Consider the following 18,388-nt stretch of genomic DNA (forward strand, 5'->3'; position numbering starts at 1 on the left):
TGAGACATAAATGACTCATTGGAACAGTAAATTCTTTGTTTTTAATGCTATTAAAAAACTCTACATAAAAAGGAAAAAGATTAACGGAAATTCAACCCACAGAAGAGAAATGACTGCAAAATTTAACATTCATAGTGAGGTGTGAAATGTTTAACATGTAAATAAAGCAAAAAAAATCTTTGAGGAATACTGCTATGAAGCTCTTTTTTCTACTACTGTTTAGAGAAAAAGAATGAGCATTTGGAAATTGTAGCTTATGGTTAATTACATTGGTCTACTTTTGAGAAGTCGTCTGTTTCAGAGATAAAATGTGTTATTTAGTATGTATTTTGATGTGCTGAATTCAGATATGACAATTAAAACAACTGATTGGCTACTGTTTTTAAGATATTTAAGTTTTTACATTTTATGTCTATGCATATTGTGTAGATAGTAGAGTTTGAATCATAAATTGTAAACCTAGGTCTTTTCATGTGTTTATGGTTGCTTTACATGATAATATTTCACCTGTCCTGTTTATGTAACACTTTAAAAATCAGCAAAAGGGTAATATAAATAAAATTTATTATGAAACAAAAGGCAAAAAACTATTATGTACATAGTTTAGTCCTATTCAGTGTCTACTCGGCGCTTCTTGGCTTGTCTCTTGTATTCATTAAATGGAGCATCTCTTGTCACTGTCCAGCAATAGTCTGCAAGCATTTATGGGCTCCATTTGCCCTGATAGCGTTTCTCCATTGTTGCAATCTCCTGGTGAAATTGCTCGCCGTGCTTGTCGCTCACTGCTCCGCAATTCGGTGGAAAAAAATCTAGATGAGAGTGCAAAAACTGTATCTTTAGTGACATGTTGGAACCAAGGCTTTTGTATGCCTTGAGGAGGTTTTCCACCAACAACTTGTAGTTGTCTGCCTTGTTGTTTCCGAGAAAATTTATTGCCACTAACTGGAAGGCTTTCCATGCCGTCTTTTCCTTGCCACGCAGTGCATGGTCAAATGCATCATCTCGAAGAAGTTCACGAATCTGAGGACCAACAAAGACACCTTCCTTTATCTTAGCTTCACTTAACCTTGGAAATTTTCCACAGAAGTACTTGAAAGCTGCTTGTGTTTTGTCAATGACCTTGACAAAGTTCTTCATCAGACCCAGCTTGATGTGTAAGGGTGGTAACAAAATCTTCCTTGATTCATCAAGTGGTGGATGCTGAACACTTTTTCTCCCAGGCTCCAATGACTGATGGAGTGGCCAATCTTTCTTGATGGAGTGGGAATCTCTTGCACGACTATCCCATTCACAGAGAAAACAGCAGTACTTTGTGTATCCAGTCTGCAGACCAAGCAAGAGAGCAACAACTTTCAAATCGCCACAAAGCTGCCACTGACGTTGGTCATAGTTTATGCACCTCAAAAGTTGTTTCATGTTGTCATATGGACTGCATGACCAACTGGAATTGATGGCAAAACATTGCCATTATGCAGTAAAACAGCCTTAAGACTCGTCTTCGATGAATCAATGAACAGTCTCCACTCATCTGGATCGTGAACGATGTTGAGGGCTGCCATCACACCATCGATGTTGTTGCAGGCTACAAGGTCACCTTCCATGAAGAAGAATGGGACAAGATCCTTTTGAAGGTCACGGAACATGGAAACCCTAACATCACCTGCCAGGAGATTCCACCGCTGTAGTCTGGAGCCCAACAGCTCTGCCTTACTCTTGGGTAATTCCAAATCCCTGACAAGGTCATTCAGTTCACCTTGTGTTATGAGGTGTGGTTCAGAGGAGGAGGATGGGAGAAAATGTGGGTCCTGTGACATTGATGGTTCAGGACCAGAAGTTTCATTCTCTTCCTCTTCCTCGTCTGATTCAAGTGAGAATGATTCTGGTGCATCAGGAACCGGCAGTCCTTCTCCGTGGGGTAGTGGGCGTATAGCTGATGGAATGTTTGGATAATGCAGAGTCCACTTTTTCTTCTTTGACACACCTTTCCCAACTGGAGGCACCATGCTGAAGTAACAATTGCTGGTATGATCTGTTGGCTCTCTCCAAATCATTGGCACTGCAACAGGCATAGATTTCCTTTTCCTGTTCAACCACTGGCGAAGATTTGTTGCACAAGTGTTGCAGCATATGTGTGGGGCCCACCTCTTGTCCTGATGTCCAATTTTGCAGCCAAAATAAAGGTGATAGGTTTTCTTAACCATAGTGGTTATACTGCGCTTTTGTGATGCAAAAGTCACTTCACCACAAACATAGCAGAAGTTATCTGCACTGTTCACACGAGTACGAGGCATCTCTGCTCACTTTGGCTAAACAGAAATGTGTCCCTTTGCAAAATCAAATGCTGACAAATAAGAGAGCACGACACTGTATGATTTCTAGAGCTGATATAGGGCAATTTGTTCAGCAGAGTGATATAAGCTTCGTTATGATTGCATCATCCATGACTTCTAGGAATAACATGATGCAATTCATATCATGTATGATGCAATACCAGCTTAAGATTGTATCATTCATTGTTTTGCCTAAAAAGCAAGTACTGTCCAAACCCAGCCATAGATTTATTCATAGATCCAGTCAAAGATGCATTTTAGTTATTTCTGGTTTAAATTGAGATCCCTTCCCTTTATAACTCACTTATCCTCTGCCATTCCCAAGTCAAGGGTCATATATACTGACCCAATAGCATATCTTGAAAACTAGAGCCAATAAACAATTTTAAGCATCATTTTCGTTCTCAGTGACCCAGAATTAGTAAAGTTTGACTACATTTATTTCAGAAGCATTTTGGCTGTAGAGCAGTGTTATTGTAGCTTATGGTTAATTATTGTTACAGAAAATTATTGTTAATGCAACAGGAAGATTTGAAAATCAATCAATCAAAAGTCAGAAAACTGAGAGATAAGACAGAAAATTTCACTATACCTTTCCTTCCTGTGCTTATCCCTAAATTATGGTCTCTATCTCATTACAAATTATATGTGAATTCATACCATAAACAAGGTTATGTTTATATCATGGAGGTCATGGTCATTCTCTGCTTCAGTCCCAGGGGCTGTTGGACTTTGGAGCTGGCAGTCAGCAGGGCCCTGGCAGGATTCCAGTGACAGCAGTGACAGGCGACTGGGGGGCCCTCTGCAGGGTTCCAGTGACAGGTGACAGACTTCTGAGGGGGCCTACCTCAGGGTTCCGTCAATGAGCGACAGCCTCGCACAGGGGCAAGGGGACGCCTCGAGCAAGTGACTGGGGGTGTCCCATTTTCTCTTTGGGAAATACGGTCACCCTGCAGCTCCCAGCTGCTGCGGGCAGAGGGGGAATCCCACAGCTCCCAGCCACCATGGAGGCGGGGAAAACCATGGAGCCACAGCAGCAAAAGTCACAGACAGGTCACAGCTTCTGTGAATTTTTATTTATAACCCATGACATGTCCATGACTTTTACTAAAAATAACCATGACAAAATCTTAGCCTTAACCATAAATAATAGGATGAATGTGACATGTAATAAGTAACCATACAGTACACACATTCTTCAGATGACTTGATTACTGACACAATTAGAGATTTAAATACAATAAATACTCTATTTCACACCACTTAATTTTATAGTACTGCTATTTTGCATTAGATTAGCAAAATGGTATTAAATTTTTAAGATAAAAAGTGAGCCATAGTCACATACAACTTTGTATTGCACTGTATTAATGTTTTAATCAACATTTTCCAATCATCATGCGCATTTAATACAATATTAAAACAATACAATAATGAAAAACAAAAAATTCTTATAATATACAAGTACAAATACCTGTGTATGGAAAAGACAAGAGAGACACCTACATTTTGCCTCTTTCAGCCAATGCCTGGTTCTTCCATTCTTTAAAGCACAGTACAATGATGTACTTGATTTCAAAATGACTCCAAGTTTGGGAAATTAACAGAGGCTTTGAGGTGGAAGGGAAACAGACCAGAAGAAGTTTTATTTTTGCTAATGTGATGTGGCAGAAGATGCAATCTGCAATCCTCTTGGACAAATATGAAGATAAATCTCATTCTCTTTTTCCTGGTCCAAATAGCTCTCTCCATTTTTCACTCTGCTATTTTTAAATTCAGCAAAAGATAGTAACAGTATTTTTAAAATTAAAATGCTATACTGTATCTTAGCATACGTACTGTATTGCCCTGTGCTAGTCTGATATAGGCTGGTTGGTACTGCCATTGCAGGGATGCCAGAAGGTGTTCCTTCTTCCTCTGACTTTTCCTCTTCAATCTTAGGGACACCAGTAGCATCAGAAGATAGTTCATTCAGAATTTTTCTAAAACATAATTTGAACAATTTAATTTAAAATCAATGCCCGTAAGAGAAACATTTTGAGGACTGTCTTTTACTGATATTTATACTATGAGTAGCATGTTGGTTCCAGGATGTTAGCAAGACAAGGTGGGTGAGGTAATAGCTTTTATTGGACCAACTTCTGATGGTGATAGAGACAAGCTTTCGAGTGTACACAGAGCTCTTCTTCAGATAGTATTAGTAGTAATATAAGTAGTATGTGGCAGTTAAGCTAGTTTTAAAAAAGCATAAACTTACCGGTATGAAGGCCTTCTTGAAAGAATCTCTCTACGTTTTTGAGAATCAATTACACCCTCCGAGTCTGCAGAGTCCTCTGCATTTGCAACCGATGTTACCTATAATTCCAAAATTTCTGAAATTCATCATCTTAATACATTCTGGGATGTATTAACAGGTGTGTTGTGAGCAAGACACGAGAAGTCATTCTTCCGCTCTACTCTGCACTGGTTAGGCCTCAACTGGAGTATTGTGTCCAGTTCTGGGCACCACATTTCAAGAAAGATGTGGAGAAATTGGAGAGGAGAGCAACAAGAATGATTAAAGGTCTTGAGAACATGACCTATGAAGGAAGGCTAAAAGAATTGGGTTTGTTTAGTTTGGAAAAGAGAAGACTGAGAGGGGACATGATAGCAGTTTTCAGGTATCTAAAAGGGTGTCATAAGGAGGAGGGAGAAAACTTGTTCACCTTAGCCTCTAAGGATAGAGCAAGAAGCAATGGGCTTAAACTGCAGCAAGGGAGGTTTAGGTTGGACATTAGGAAAAAGTTCCTAACTGTCAGGGTGGTTCAACACTGGAATAAACTGCCTAAGGAGGTTGTGGAATCTCCATCTCTGGAGGTATTTAAGAGTAGGTTAGATAAATGTCTATCAGGGGTGGTCTAGACAGTATTTGGTCCTGCCATGAGGGCAGGGGACTAGACTCGATGACCTCTCGAGATCCCTTCCAGTCCTAGAATCTATGACTCTATGAATCTATGAATCTTATATAATACAGATGCTGGTAACAGGGTTGTGACACTACACCCCATATTCTTCATAGAAATATTGTTATAATATGATTATAGCATATCTAAGATATATTTTATGCAAGAGGGTCTTGTGAGCTATTATTGGAAAGGTTACGATTTACTGAATATGATTATCATATTTGTATGCATGTATCATTTTTGTATCTAAAGTTAGGAATATTGACTATACATCTGTACTACAAAAGTGTTTGCACCTGGGGAATGCCCACAGACAAAATGCAATCAGTCTGGCTGGTTAGCTGGGGACAAGTCAATGAACCATTAGGGAGAACAATAGGTCTTTGAAGATGCTACTCTCCCACATTCCTGGGATGCTACAAACAAAGGCCTTTGACTCATGGCTGCTTTGACACTGCAAGGTCATGTGATTATGTCACCTGGTACTGGACTCCATGATAGAACACCAGTATTTTTCCACTGGGGGAGGGACGGAGGAACCACACTGGAAAACAAAGGATTCCCAGCATATGTAAAACCTATTTAAGTCAGGGAAGTAACATAATGAGCAGTTGTTCTTCACTGAATCACCGCTCAGGATGACTGCTGGAAACATCTAAAAAACAAAGACAGAGAGGGGGAGAAGCACTGAGCTTCTATCCTCTGTAGTTAATAACCTTGTTTTGTTTTCTCTAAAACTAGTTTGTGCAATTTATAACTGGGGGGCAAAAAACTATGCATATCTTCCTCCACATTGAGGGAGGGAGCAAATTTCATGAGCTTACGCTGCCCAGTTCTCTGTGCAGTGCAAGACAATAAAATTTTGGGTTTACACTCCAGAGGAGGTGTGCACTTGAATGCTGGGCAATTCCTTAGCTGAAGCCTTTCCATGCAGTTGTCATAACTATAAAGGGAAGGGTAACAGCCCTCCTCTGTACAATACTATAAAATCCCTCCTGGCCAGAGACTCCAAAATCCTTTTACTTGTAAAGGGTTAAGAAGCTCAGGTAACCTGGCTGACATCTGACCCAAAGGACCAATAAGGGGACAAGATACTTTCAAATCTTGGTGCGGGGAAGGCTTTTGTTTGTGCTTTTTGTTTTGGGGGTTGTTCACTCTTGGGACTGAGAGGGACCAGACATCAATCCAGGCTCTCCAAATCTTTCTGAACAAGTCTCTCATATTTCAAACTTGTAAGTAAACAGCCAGGCAAGGCGTGTTCATTTTTATCTTTGTTTTCTCAACTTGTAATGTACCTTTTGCTAGAGTGTTTATCTCTGTTTGCTGTAACTTTGAACCTAAGGCTAGAGGGGATTCCTCTGGGCTCTTTAAATTTGATTACTCTATAAAGTTATTTTCCATCCTGATTTTACAGAGATGATTTTTACCTTTTTACCTGACCCACCAGGAGTTGGTGGGAGAAAGGAGGGGGATGGTTAATTTCTCCTTGTTTTAAGATCAAAGGGGTTTGGATCTGTATTCACCAGGGAATTGGTGAAGAGTCTCTCAAGCCTACCCAGGGAAGGGAATTAGCATTTTGGGAGTGGTGGCAGCGGACCAGATCTAAGCTGGTAGTTAAGCTTAGAAGTTTTCATGCAGGCCCCACATTTGTACCCAACCTTGACAGCAGTGTTGATTTCAGTGTCTGTGTTTTTCTGCAGTTGGGTGTGTCCCTACCTATGTGTGTGCTGGAGAAGGCTTGATGGCCTGGTTCAGCAGGACAGTGTAAGCGAGCCCAGGCTGATGGAACAGATGGACTCAGTGGTACCCCAATGTATCAGATGGCACCCCAGGGCTGGGGGCAACCCATCACAAGGGTGACTGACTTGTAGGCTATGTCTACACTATGACCTAGGCTGTGATTCCCTGCTCATGCACACATACTTGCACTAGCTCTGATTGAGCAAGTATGAGCATAAACAACAGCATAGCCACAGTAACACACATAGTGGCAATGGAGACACAGTTTAGCTGTGGATACATATTCAGCACATCTAGGCTGTGCCTCAGTTGCCACCACACATGCTACCACAGCCACACTGCCATTTATACTCGCTCTAGGTTGGTGAGAGCTAGCACAAGAGTGAATACATGGAAAGAGGAATCACATTGCTAGCTTTTAGTGTAGCTGTAGCCTCACTCTGCCCAGGGCTACTGAGCAGGGGCTGCTCCAGCCAGCCGGCTGGGGACCACTGCCAGGGGCCGCCGGAGCAATGGCTGGTGTGGCTGTCCCAGGGGCCAGATGCTTGGGCGGCCTTGGGGTCAGCCACACTGGCCCCTGCAGAAGTCATGGAGGTCACGGAAAATCACAGAATCTGTGATTTCCGCGACCTCCGTGACAGACACAGAGCCTTACATGTAAATAATTTCCATATTGAGTGTGGTAGAACCTTGAAATTTTGTACATTCATTCATTATAAACTATAGGACTATACCCAAATTTGAATTCTGACATTTCCATCATAGATCATCATGTGGACACCAATTTGAAACCTACATTAATTTTTTTCTGTCCGGTGATCTCCAGTTTGGAGAAATAAAGGTAATCCAAATTCTATATTTCTAATTTTAGGCAAAAAAAACTGTCAGAGATGAATAAGTTTACTGTATACATCCATGTTGTTAATCACATCCATTCAAAAATGTAGATTGCTATCAACTAGTAAAATATAACCATTTCTTAAATTGCAATTACAGCATTAATCAATTTCAACTTAATACCAAAGTCAAACTAACTACTAAATGCAAAATGTTATACTAACACAACTTTAATTTTAACTTCAATGCTAATGCACAATATACATTAAATGCAAACGTTAAAGTTGCTGTAGTAACCTCACCACAACCACAGAAATTAAGTTAGCATCCAGAAATTAAGGAATACATTTAACAACATAAATGATCATCTAAAATACTACATACCACATGTGCACTGGGGTTAGGTTAGTATTAGTGTGCAGACTTTAACTTTAGAACTTTCTTGACTTTTGTGAGTTTACATTTTCACATTTTCTTAGAGTTGTATTAGCATAATTTTTTACATATTAATTTCAGGTTTGGGTATTTTAAAAGCAAAAAACTGCACAGCTAAACCACAATCTATACCAGCAGATATTATTTTGTGCAAAACTGAAACTGCGATTAACCGAGTAAGGCAAAACACTATTTACATGATTCATTTAACTGCTCAGTCCACAGTTGTGTCGGATATGTACAAAAGTGGAACTGTGCAGTTATATTAGTTATATGGAAAATAGCATATTCACACAGAGAAAACCAAAAACTACAGTTTTTGTAGATTAGACTATTTTTAAACTACCTAAATATTAACTTGATTCAACAAAAGTGAGCTGGAAGTCTGACAGAGTCAGACTTGGACACAGTAAAGGTTCCTACATCTGGCGCTAACATCAGAAAAGATTGAACTCAGATGATTGCTGTACCTGTCTCACATAACCTAGGGCCCTAAACACTCAGGGCACAAAGCAGAACTTGCGTGGATCTGAAAGGGCATGAATTCCTGGAAGATTCTGAAAACTTGTGGCAGTAGGGCACCTCATCCCAAGAGTATAAACAGTCAGAGGCTATGACTTCAAAGACCTACAGGTTACTGTAAACAAAGAAACCTAACGGCTCTTTTCCTTTACTGATTTAACTGCAATTCCATTTCTGCTCAAAACCATTTTGCACAGTCTGGCGCTTGCTAGGATAGTGTGGGACATACACAGTAAAATGAAGCATCCAAATATTTCAAAAACATAATGAGAGATATTTCTGCAACTGTGAACAAACCTAATTTTAAACTAGACTGCAAAACCCTGCTGGGATGAGCAGAATCAATTTGTGGAGGTTCTGCTCATTTCTCTTACAGAAATTATGAAGGTTGGCAAAGGGGACTTAAAGTTGCCTTAAAGATTCCCCTAGCCTAGGCATAGGGTCACCCCAAGGCAGGCTGGAGGCATGTTAGAGGTCCAAGGGGCAGGGCAGAAACATGATGCTATCCAGCAATAACGTCAGTAGGGTGACCAGATGTCCCGATTTTATAGGGACAGTCCCAATCTTTGGGTCTTTTTCTTATATAGGCTCCTATTACCCCACATCCCATCCCGATTTTTCACACTTGCTGTCTGGTCATCCTAAATGTCGGGCAGAATGGTCTCCTTGAGGCCCCTTTATCTGATGTGCACTGCTGAGATACATTATGACAGTGGTTCTCAACCAGGGGTCCAGGGCTCCCTGGGGGACCGCAAGCAGGTTTCAGCTGGTCCGCCATGCAGGGCCAGAGTTAGACTCACTGGGGCTCAGGGCAGAAAACTGGAGCCCTACTGAATGGGGCTGAAGCCCAGGTCCCTGAGCCCTGCCTACCCAGGGCTGAAGCCGAAGCATGAGCAACTTGGCTTTGCGGGGGCCTCTTTGGCATGGGCCCCAGGCAATTGCCCCACTTGCTATCCCCTAATGCCAGCCCAGGCTTTTATATGCAGAAAATCAGTTGCTGTGGCACAGGTGTGCCTTGGAGTTTTTATATCATGTGTGGGGGGGGGGAGGGGGGAATTCAGAAAGAAAAAGGTTGAGAACCCCTGCACTAGCAGATCTAGCCTTAAGAATGTAGCATATGTGGAGAAAGTGGCCAAAATCAATACATGTCATTTCTTGGCTATCTGTACATATAATTGGGGGTTAAACCAATGAAAGGGATATACAATTTGTCTGCTGCAATGAGTTCTGTACCTATGGATATTTTTAATGATATGATAAAAATACTTAACACTTGCTGTTGGTGAGGGATTACCAGAGAGAAAGACTTCATTAGAGAGCAGCCAGAGCTGCTGGTTCTACAAGCTTTCACCATCTCCATTCCTTCCCAGCTCTACTCCAGCTCACAGCTCTAGACTGGTGTTTAACTACAAGGCCAAGTTAAAGTTCAAGGGCAGGGTGGGTAAAGGCCCTTCAGCCCCTCTTTCTTCCTCCCTCCTATGAATCTGCTGTAGACACCTGGCAAAATGCAGAGGGGACTGGGTGGAAAAAAGAAAGGAACTTCAAAGAATGAGCTGAAATGCAAAACATTCACCACAATGCAGAGCAGTTATGATCCCTAATTTTGGGCAACAGCTTTTTCACTGTCCCAAAATACTCAGTCTTTGTCACCCTTCTTGTTCAAACTCTTGTGAAGCCATGGGGCAGAAGGGGGCAGGAGACTGTTGCCGGTACAGGCACCATGTCATCAATATGCAGATGACATTAAGCTTCTTTTCGTGAAACCCAGATTATACCATTTCCTCAGTGTCCCAGTGTCTAGTAGAAATAGGGTCCTGGGTGAAAGCCAGCTTAATAAAGAGGTGCTGCTGATTGGATGGGGAGAATACTTTAAGGATCTGATGAAATCTATAATTGCCCATGTAATGGGGTATACCAGCCCATTAGGGCTTTTGGAACCCTGGAAGGACAGAAACACCCTATCTCCCTTTAATAACCATATTCCCAAAGGTAAGGGAAAAAAGGAAGCAACCAGCCAGGGTTAACTGGGCACAAGTGCTTCCTTCCTTACGCCCTGATCGTGGGAGAAGACAGGGCAGCTGTAGTTGGCCCAATACCCGCTATGGGAGAGCAGCTGGTTCCTATTCCCCTAATAAAAGAGATGGTTGGTGAGAAACCCAGGGGAAATGTTTCTCTTGCTGGGTGACTTCAAGCCATGGGGCAAATATTTTATTTTTGTATGTGTGTTCCGAACTAAACTGAGTTGAAGAATGGTGATGATAGCAAGTGAGAAGTAGATTCCAGTTATCTAAGAGACCATCTCTCTTTGGAAGGAACACTTCTGCTGTCTGTGGCAAGAGTAAAATTTGAGGGAGCTCAGGATAGGATTAGGCAAGGTATTGCTACTCACAGCAAATACTCCTAAATCTGGTTGTTTTCAGAGTAGTCGTAAGATATTTTTGTCCAGTCTTTTCACTTATGAGAAGCTTAGTACACTGGTCCCCGTCCTCTAACTTAAGCAAGATCAGGTTTGTGAAGGTTTGCCAAATATATGCTACTTCTTTTGTAGCCATTTTTAATTTTTATCTTTATCACGTAAAGCAAACCCAGATGCAATAATGGATGCTGCTAAGAATAAACAATAAGAAGAGAAGCGGTATTTATAATACTTTTATTTGTATTGCTCCCAGATACTCTCATCAGTATAGGGGCCCCATTATTCTAGACTTTCTGCTAATACACTGAAGAGATAATCCATGCACTGAAGAGTTAATAATCCCATTTGAGACAAGATGTGGAAGGAGCAGAACAACCAAATGAGAAAACGAAGTGGAAGAGTCATTAAAATAGGGCCATGTGATTATACAAGTTTGCTATTGCACAAATTGAGGGTTCAAGGCATCATTTCTTTAAAAGATAAACAAGAAATATTAATGAATCTCTACACACCACCTGCCTAGCTATTATCAGTTGGCCATTACCCATGAGCATCTTGGCAGAAGTGGGTCTTCTATCCACTGGTGAGAAAGAAGATGGAAAGTTGAAGATCCAAGGTGGAGGTTTCAAAATGGGGGAAGGAGGAGAAACCACAAGCTTAAAATAATCAATAACTACAGCAAAAAATATAAAAGACAGCTAACCTGAACAGCCTGCATTGGTGGTGACTGAATCACTGATGGCTGTGTGGCTTGAATCACTCCCTGGACGTGTACAGTTTGACCAGAAGGCAACTGTACTAGAGTTACAGCTGGAGATCCTCTTCCAGCACTTGATCCAGCTACAGAAACCTGCAAGAATTATGATAATCATGTTTAAATAAAGTGCTCTGTAGATTTCAACAGATTCTTCAAAAAGCAATAACACAGATAAGTTAAATGATAAAATTTTGAGCCAAACTGCAAGAAAAAATACACATTATGCTACTTATTACTAGGACAAAATTATTACTATTTGTGCTAATTACATACCTTTAAGCTGTCTCAAGTTGGTGACCAAAAAAAACACGTGTCACTTTTTAAAATCTTGACCTTTTGTCTTAATTTTTCAAAGACCTGTCTGTTTTTTATTAAAGATCTCCAAGCTTTCAAAGACTAAATCTTCTATTCCTGGCTTGTACTTTAGGACAGAGTCACAGAGATCTCAACGAGAAGTATCTGTATGGGGTGAACAAATCCAATCATGACAGGATACTCTCAATCAGTGGTATGAAATCCTTTGGTCTTCTTTTATCCAATCTTTGGCTTTCTACTTGTATTCTTCAGGAAGATGTTCTAATATAGAGGACAATTTTTTCCCCATGATAAAATAGTTGTATCACTAAAGCAATACTTGGATTGTAAACTCTTCAAAGCAAGGACTGTATCTGTATTATGTTCATACAATACTGAGCACAATGGGGCCAGTGCCTCTCAACACTACTGCAATATAAACAACTATACACCACAACTGATGATTTTCAATCCTCAAGGCTGACATGGTGGAGGAATATGGTTTCTTACCCAGATTAGCAATCGTTCTGGCCTCTTTTTCTTATAGTATTCTACAACAAAATCTTCCACCCTTAGGCTTTACTACTCCACCAGAGACTATCAGAGATCCAGATATTGGTTGGGAGAAGAAATATTCTAATCCCTATAGTGGGACATGTTAAATTTTATTAGTTTGTTTGCCAACAGGTAGTCAAACCCCCTTTAAAAGGCTCCAGTAAACTTTAAATAATTGACAGTGCAATTTTCTCTCTTTTCTGGGTCTCTAAAACCAAACTTTGTGAGACATCTTGTGGTATTATGACACTTCTAAATTTAGACCATATGCCAGTCTAGATAAAAAAAAAAACTCTTAGAAATGCCTATAACCATCCAGCTGCCAGAGATATTGAAGTGATGGAAATATTGTCCTATGGAGAGGTAAACAAGACTGGAAACTGTCATGAAGCAAAGGGAAGATTTTTAAGATCACTGTAATAGATCTGAATCTGTCTCTGGCAAATCATGCCTAGTCCTGGACACAAGAATAGATGATATAGAAGAAAAGAACAAAGACAATTCCATAGGATTTGTAGAAGAAGAGAAGAAACAGTCCATCTTTTTCAGCTCTTCAGTGTGAACTGGAAAAAAACAATTTGCTTGTGTTCAAGGTTACAAGAATTCATCATTCTCCAAGACTGTTGTTTTCAGTCCTGCCTTGGTTAGCATCCCAAAGATATATCTGGTGGAGAGTGGTCACATCCCAAAGCTGGACTACTCTAAAACAATAGATCTATGAATAGGAGACGGTGGAGAGGACACACTGACAGGAGCAGAATATTGAAATACAAGCTGTAAACAGGCCAAAATGGAGCTAAAAGATTATGATAATTGCATTCTGTCTCATTTTCCAAAGTATCCGAGACATTCAGAATAGAGAAGAAAAAAAATTCCAACTGTTGAAAGGTCTTTGATTAATGATCCCTGAAGATTTTGATTAGTGATCCCTGAGCAATTTTTCTGTGGGAAAACTCTGCTGGCAAAAGGTCATTTGTTAAGACAAAAGGTCTATCAGAGGAAAATGTTATCTTCTTGTTATTTATTTACTAGGAAGTGTAGTAAATAAAACATGCAGTACCATCAAAAAGCCTGGGTGCTGAATCAACCATACCTGAAGAAGGAAGTTTTATAAGTAAAGTAGACAGGATCTGGTCCTTTTAATATATTTATTACATAACTGTTAAATTGTCAATAGGAATCTGAACAGACTCTATCGGGAAAGCTAAAAGTAGAGGGCTTCTTACAACTCCCAAAAGGAAATCATCCTAGCCTGAAAAAGGCTTCTAAAAACAAGCATCAAAGACACCCAAAGCTTTCTCCACTCTATAACACATACACTCGTATTGTCATTAAGATGCTGACATTTTGAGCCCAAGAGCCAGCCAGTCTAAAAGATGGAAACTCAATATGAACTCAGAATATGATCTGCACCTTAACTAGAATATTGAAATAAAAACGCTTCTAGAGCAGGCTTTCCTTGTAAACTTAAAGGCCAATTATATATAATAGCAATTACAAGTATATTTAAGAGTCCATTTTATGCCATCTTATAATCACACAAGAAAACGTATCCAAAACTCCACCAGAGTAAAGCTTATTTAAAATTTCACAGGGAAAAATGATTTTGCTTTAATGAGTTCATACATGATATTATGTTCTGGGTGAAAACAAGCACATTTAAAGCTGGATCAAACTAAAAGAAATCTGTTCTTGTTTACAGAAAGAACTACATAAATAGAAAAAACATAATTTACACATTAAGCTAGAATTACATGACAATTATTACATTTGAGTGACTTTTTCTTTTAACATTTGCAGAACCTTAACAAAAAGTGATTTCAACACATCAGATTTACTTCTGTCATTTTTTTAATTGAGTTTTGTTTCTGTAACTTTGAGGTTAACAATCATGTTTCCATTCTGATACTGTGCATCTCTTTAAAACAAAGTATAAATAATCCCGTAAAAGTAACATTGGATTTATTTTCTTTCATTCTAAATTGTTGACTGTGTTCCAAAATTGCAGCCTTCTGCATTAACTAAAATACCAGAACATTTTGACTTGCTTATTAGGTTACTTGTGTACTGATACTAATGGAAGCAGTCTTGGCAAGCCATGCAATCCTTACGTCAATGACGAGTGATGCTGCCTATGACATCTGAATTTCAAGGCTTGCCTAGACTGCCAATTACTGAAGGCTGATGAACAGCAGTGGCAATTCAGCAACCTGAAAAACACAGTTTTAAAAACACTGAATAGTGCAATGTTACAATGCATTTCACACTGCCCCAGGCAAGCAGAGGAAAGGAAATGTTGCATCATGTAGTATCATGAGATCTGATCCACTGAGGTGCTCGGCACCTTCAAATGCCAATGACCATCAACGGGCATCAAGGGCACTCAACGCCACACAGGCACTCATTTTCTGTATATTTAGAACCAGATTGTGTCCTACTTCTGGGTCAACGTGAAAGAGAGGAGAAGGTGTGGTAAGGACTACACACAGTCACTACTCTGATGCTTGGGCCTGCATCCATTCAAAAGGAATACTTCCCAAGGGTAGTGGCACTGCCATAGGGAAAAGGAGTTTTGGAGGTCTCCTGCTTCCCGGTTCTGTACTCATTATGAAAAGTGGAACTCCTCTTGAACAAGGATTAAAAAAAAAGGCACAGAAATGCTCTCCTAAATCCCTCACCTATGACTCAAAGACTTTAGGTGTTGAAAGCACTTTGGCCTTCAGCAGAGAGAAGATTTTTATGACTGTTTTCTTTTTTATATTGTACTCTACCAACTGGTATCTGGAAATCTAATGCAAAAATTAAAACAACCAACTGTCAACAACTGGCATAAGTCAAACCCATTCCTACCTCTACCAGTTCCACTCTTCATGAGATAAATATCCTGGGCACAGGCCCAAATTTTTAAAATCTATCTTACATAGTATCTGCCCTCCAACCAATAAACCCCCCACCCCCAAAAAAAGGGGGGGCTCTGACTCCTGGATTGAAATCAAGAACAAAGGGCCTTCCACCAAAACTGCTCTGTGCCCATACCCAGGAATTAAACCACAGGGACAGAAAACAAAGGTATTTTGATAAGACACAATTTCTGCAACAGTGCAAGGGGGAAGAGGCTCTCTCTGCAACAGTCAGCTCCCGAACCACTCATGGCTTTATAGATGGTATTCCTTGCTTGAACTGCACTCCAGAAAGAATTCTGAACCACTTGTCATGATGACTTGCCCCAGTCAGGCTGTATGCCGACTGACTTCCCCCAATTAAGTTGCACGCTGACTAGCTGAATGTTGTCTATATTCTTCAAAGTCGGTCTTAAGACTATATGTGACAAAAGTCTTAAGAGTATAGTGACAAAAGAATAGATAACTGTGTTGAGATCTGCATCAGAAGGAAAAAGTTGGTCTAGTCTGGACTCAAGAAACAAATGATCTATTTAATGAAATCCCAAGATCACAAACAACTGAGAAAAATTGTGACAGTACCTTTTCAATCAAGGGAGTAGGTACAGTTCCCTTTCTTTTCAAATGTACTTTTCTCTACCGAGCAACACCAGCTTCATTTTTTTCTGTATTGAATTTAAGTCAAGCACTGAGAAGATAGAACAACCGAATATTCCAGGTTTGATGTGGAGACACAGAGTTCATCTTCATCAACTTAATGATAATACTGCAGTTCAAAATGCCTTTCTTCAACAGCCTTACATACATGAGGGTGACAGGATGGAATGCTGTGGGACCTTCACTAGGAGAGGACATGCAATTGCCACAATCCTCTAAGTCTTCCCTATATGAATAAACAGATCCTCTGTACAACAATCCCATTCACCTCTATCAGCTCCCACAGATAAGTTAACAGTAACTCAAGATAGCCTTATCAAAACTTATACAATTTTATTAAATTGTAAGTACTATGACCTCTGATCACTGCCAGAAGATCACCAAACAAAGCAATAAGTGTTGTTTCAATCTGTTCCCCAGGTCTAAAGCCAGACAAATCCAGGAATCTAAAAGAATATAGGTGTCAATTAAGTCATCTTTAAAGTGGTAAGATTGTTCCTGTCAAACAGATAGTTTCTTGCGTAAGAATCTAACCACTGCCTGCTGTAGGTCACCAGCCAGCTTTCTTTCACAAAAAATGACATAATCAATTCTGATCAATAATGGGTGTGATGCTTCACTCCATATTCTTTATGCAAATATGCTTATGATATGAATATGACATGACTGAGATATACTTTATGCAAGATGGGTCTTGTATGGTATCATTGGAAAGTTTATAATTTACTGAATGTGATTATCCAATTTGTATGCCTGTATCATTTCTGTAACTGAAGTTAGGAATATTGACTATGTATCTGTATTTCAACTATGCTACTTCGTGTGACGCCCACTGCTAACACTTCAGGTACAACAATGGAAAAGCCAGACAGGGCGGATGGCCCATCAGTGAGGACAATGGACTGGGAAAAGGCTTGGCCTTCCTGTGGACACTCCATACTGCCACTGACTCATGGATGTTGTGATACTACAGAGTCAGGTGATCTTGTCACCTGATACTAAACATTACATAGGACTTCTTGTAACTTTCCACTGGAAGGGAGGGAGATCAGGTTTGGGAAACAAAGGATTCCCGCCTTATGTAAATCCTATTTAAGGGTGGGGAGGAAGGCAAACGAGGCTCCTCCTCTCCATGGCCTGTCTGCCCAGGAAGGAAGACTGCTAAAGCCACCTGAAGGGAAGGCGGGGGGAGGGGAGGGAGTCCAGACTGAGACAGGAGTCCAGTCTGAAAAGAAATATAACTGGAAATCTGAACCACAGAAACTTTTCAACCTGCCTAAAATAACATTTACGGTAAGAAATTACATTTTGTAACCTGTTTCTTAAGTGTATTGAGCTTAGCTTGCGTACTTTGGTTTATTTGCTCAGTAATCTGCTTTGTTCTGTCTGTTATCTCTTATATTCACTTAAAATTCACCTTTTGTAGTTAATAAACTTATTGCTTATTTATAGTAACAAAACCCAGTTTATGTAATTTCTAACTGGGGGGGCAAGAAGTGGTGCATATCTCCCTCCACATTGAGGGAGAGGGCGAATTTCATAAAACCTTTGGGTTTGTACCCCTTAAAGGGAGTGGGCACTAGAGTGTTGGGGAGAGCCCCTAAGGCTGAATCTTTGCAGAGTGGATCTCTGTCTCTCTGTGCACCTGGGTGTGGCCCTGCCTGTGTACTTGGCTGGAAGAGCTTGTGAGCCTAACCCAGCAAGGCCAGGAAAAGGGCACCTAGGCTGGTAGAACAGGCTGATCAAGCAGAGGAGGCTCAGTTAAACTCCAGCACATCAGATGATACCCCAAAGGGCCCAAACCCATCACAGTGGGCCTGTGCTCTCCCCACTTGTTACTAACCATGACATGTGAAGGCCCATTTCACAGGTGGCTAAACTAAGCTTATTCAGAACATCCTGAAGTTCCATCAGCAGAGCTGGATGAAACATAGCCACTGCAGAAATCTCTTGTTTGACATTATCTTCGTGGTTTCAGACAGACTGCCAGAGATCCAATT

General features: G+C 40.4%; 1 protein-coding gene across 4 annotated transcripts in view; it reads right to left on the reverse strand.

The window, feature by feature from the left end:
* CREM (cAMP responsive element modulator) overlaps positions 1-18,388 on the reverse strand; it is a 90,546-nt gene that overhangs the window by 45,413 nt on the left and 26,745 nt on the right. The window contains exons 3-5 of one of the 4 annotated variants that reach the window (XM_034760085.1): positions 11,929-12,075; positions 4,588-4,685; positions 4,170-4,312 (exon numbers count right to left, since the gene is read on the reverse strand). In XM_034760085.1, the coding sequence (XP_034615976.1) occupies positions 4,170-4,312; positions 4,588-4,685; positions 11,929-12,075 (388 nt within the window). Of the gene's footprint in view, positions 1-2,922; positions 2,948-2,990; positions 3,229-4,169; positions 4,313-4,587; positions 4,686-11,928; positions 12,076-18,388 lie in introns of those variants that run through there. The other 3 variants (XM_034760084.1, XM_034760074.1, XM_034760075.1) reach the window with 3 other exon arrangements.

The sequence above is a fragment of the Trachemys scripta genome, chromosome 2, assembly GCF_013100865.1.
Source record: "Trachemys scripta elegans isolate TJP31775 chromosome 2, CAS_Tse_1.0, whole genome shotgun sequence".
NCBI lineage: Eukaryota > Metazoa > Chordata > Testudines > Emydidae > Trachemys > Trachemys scripta.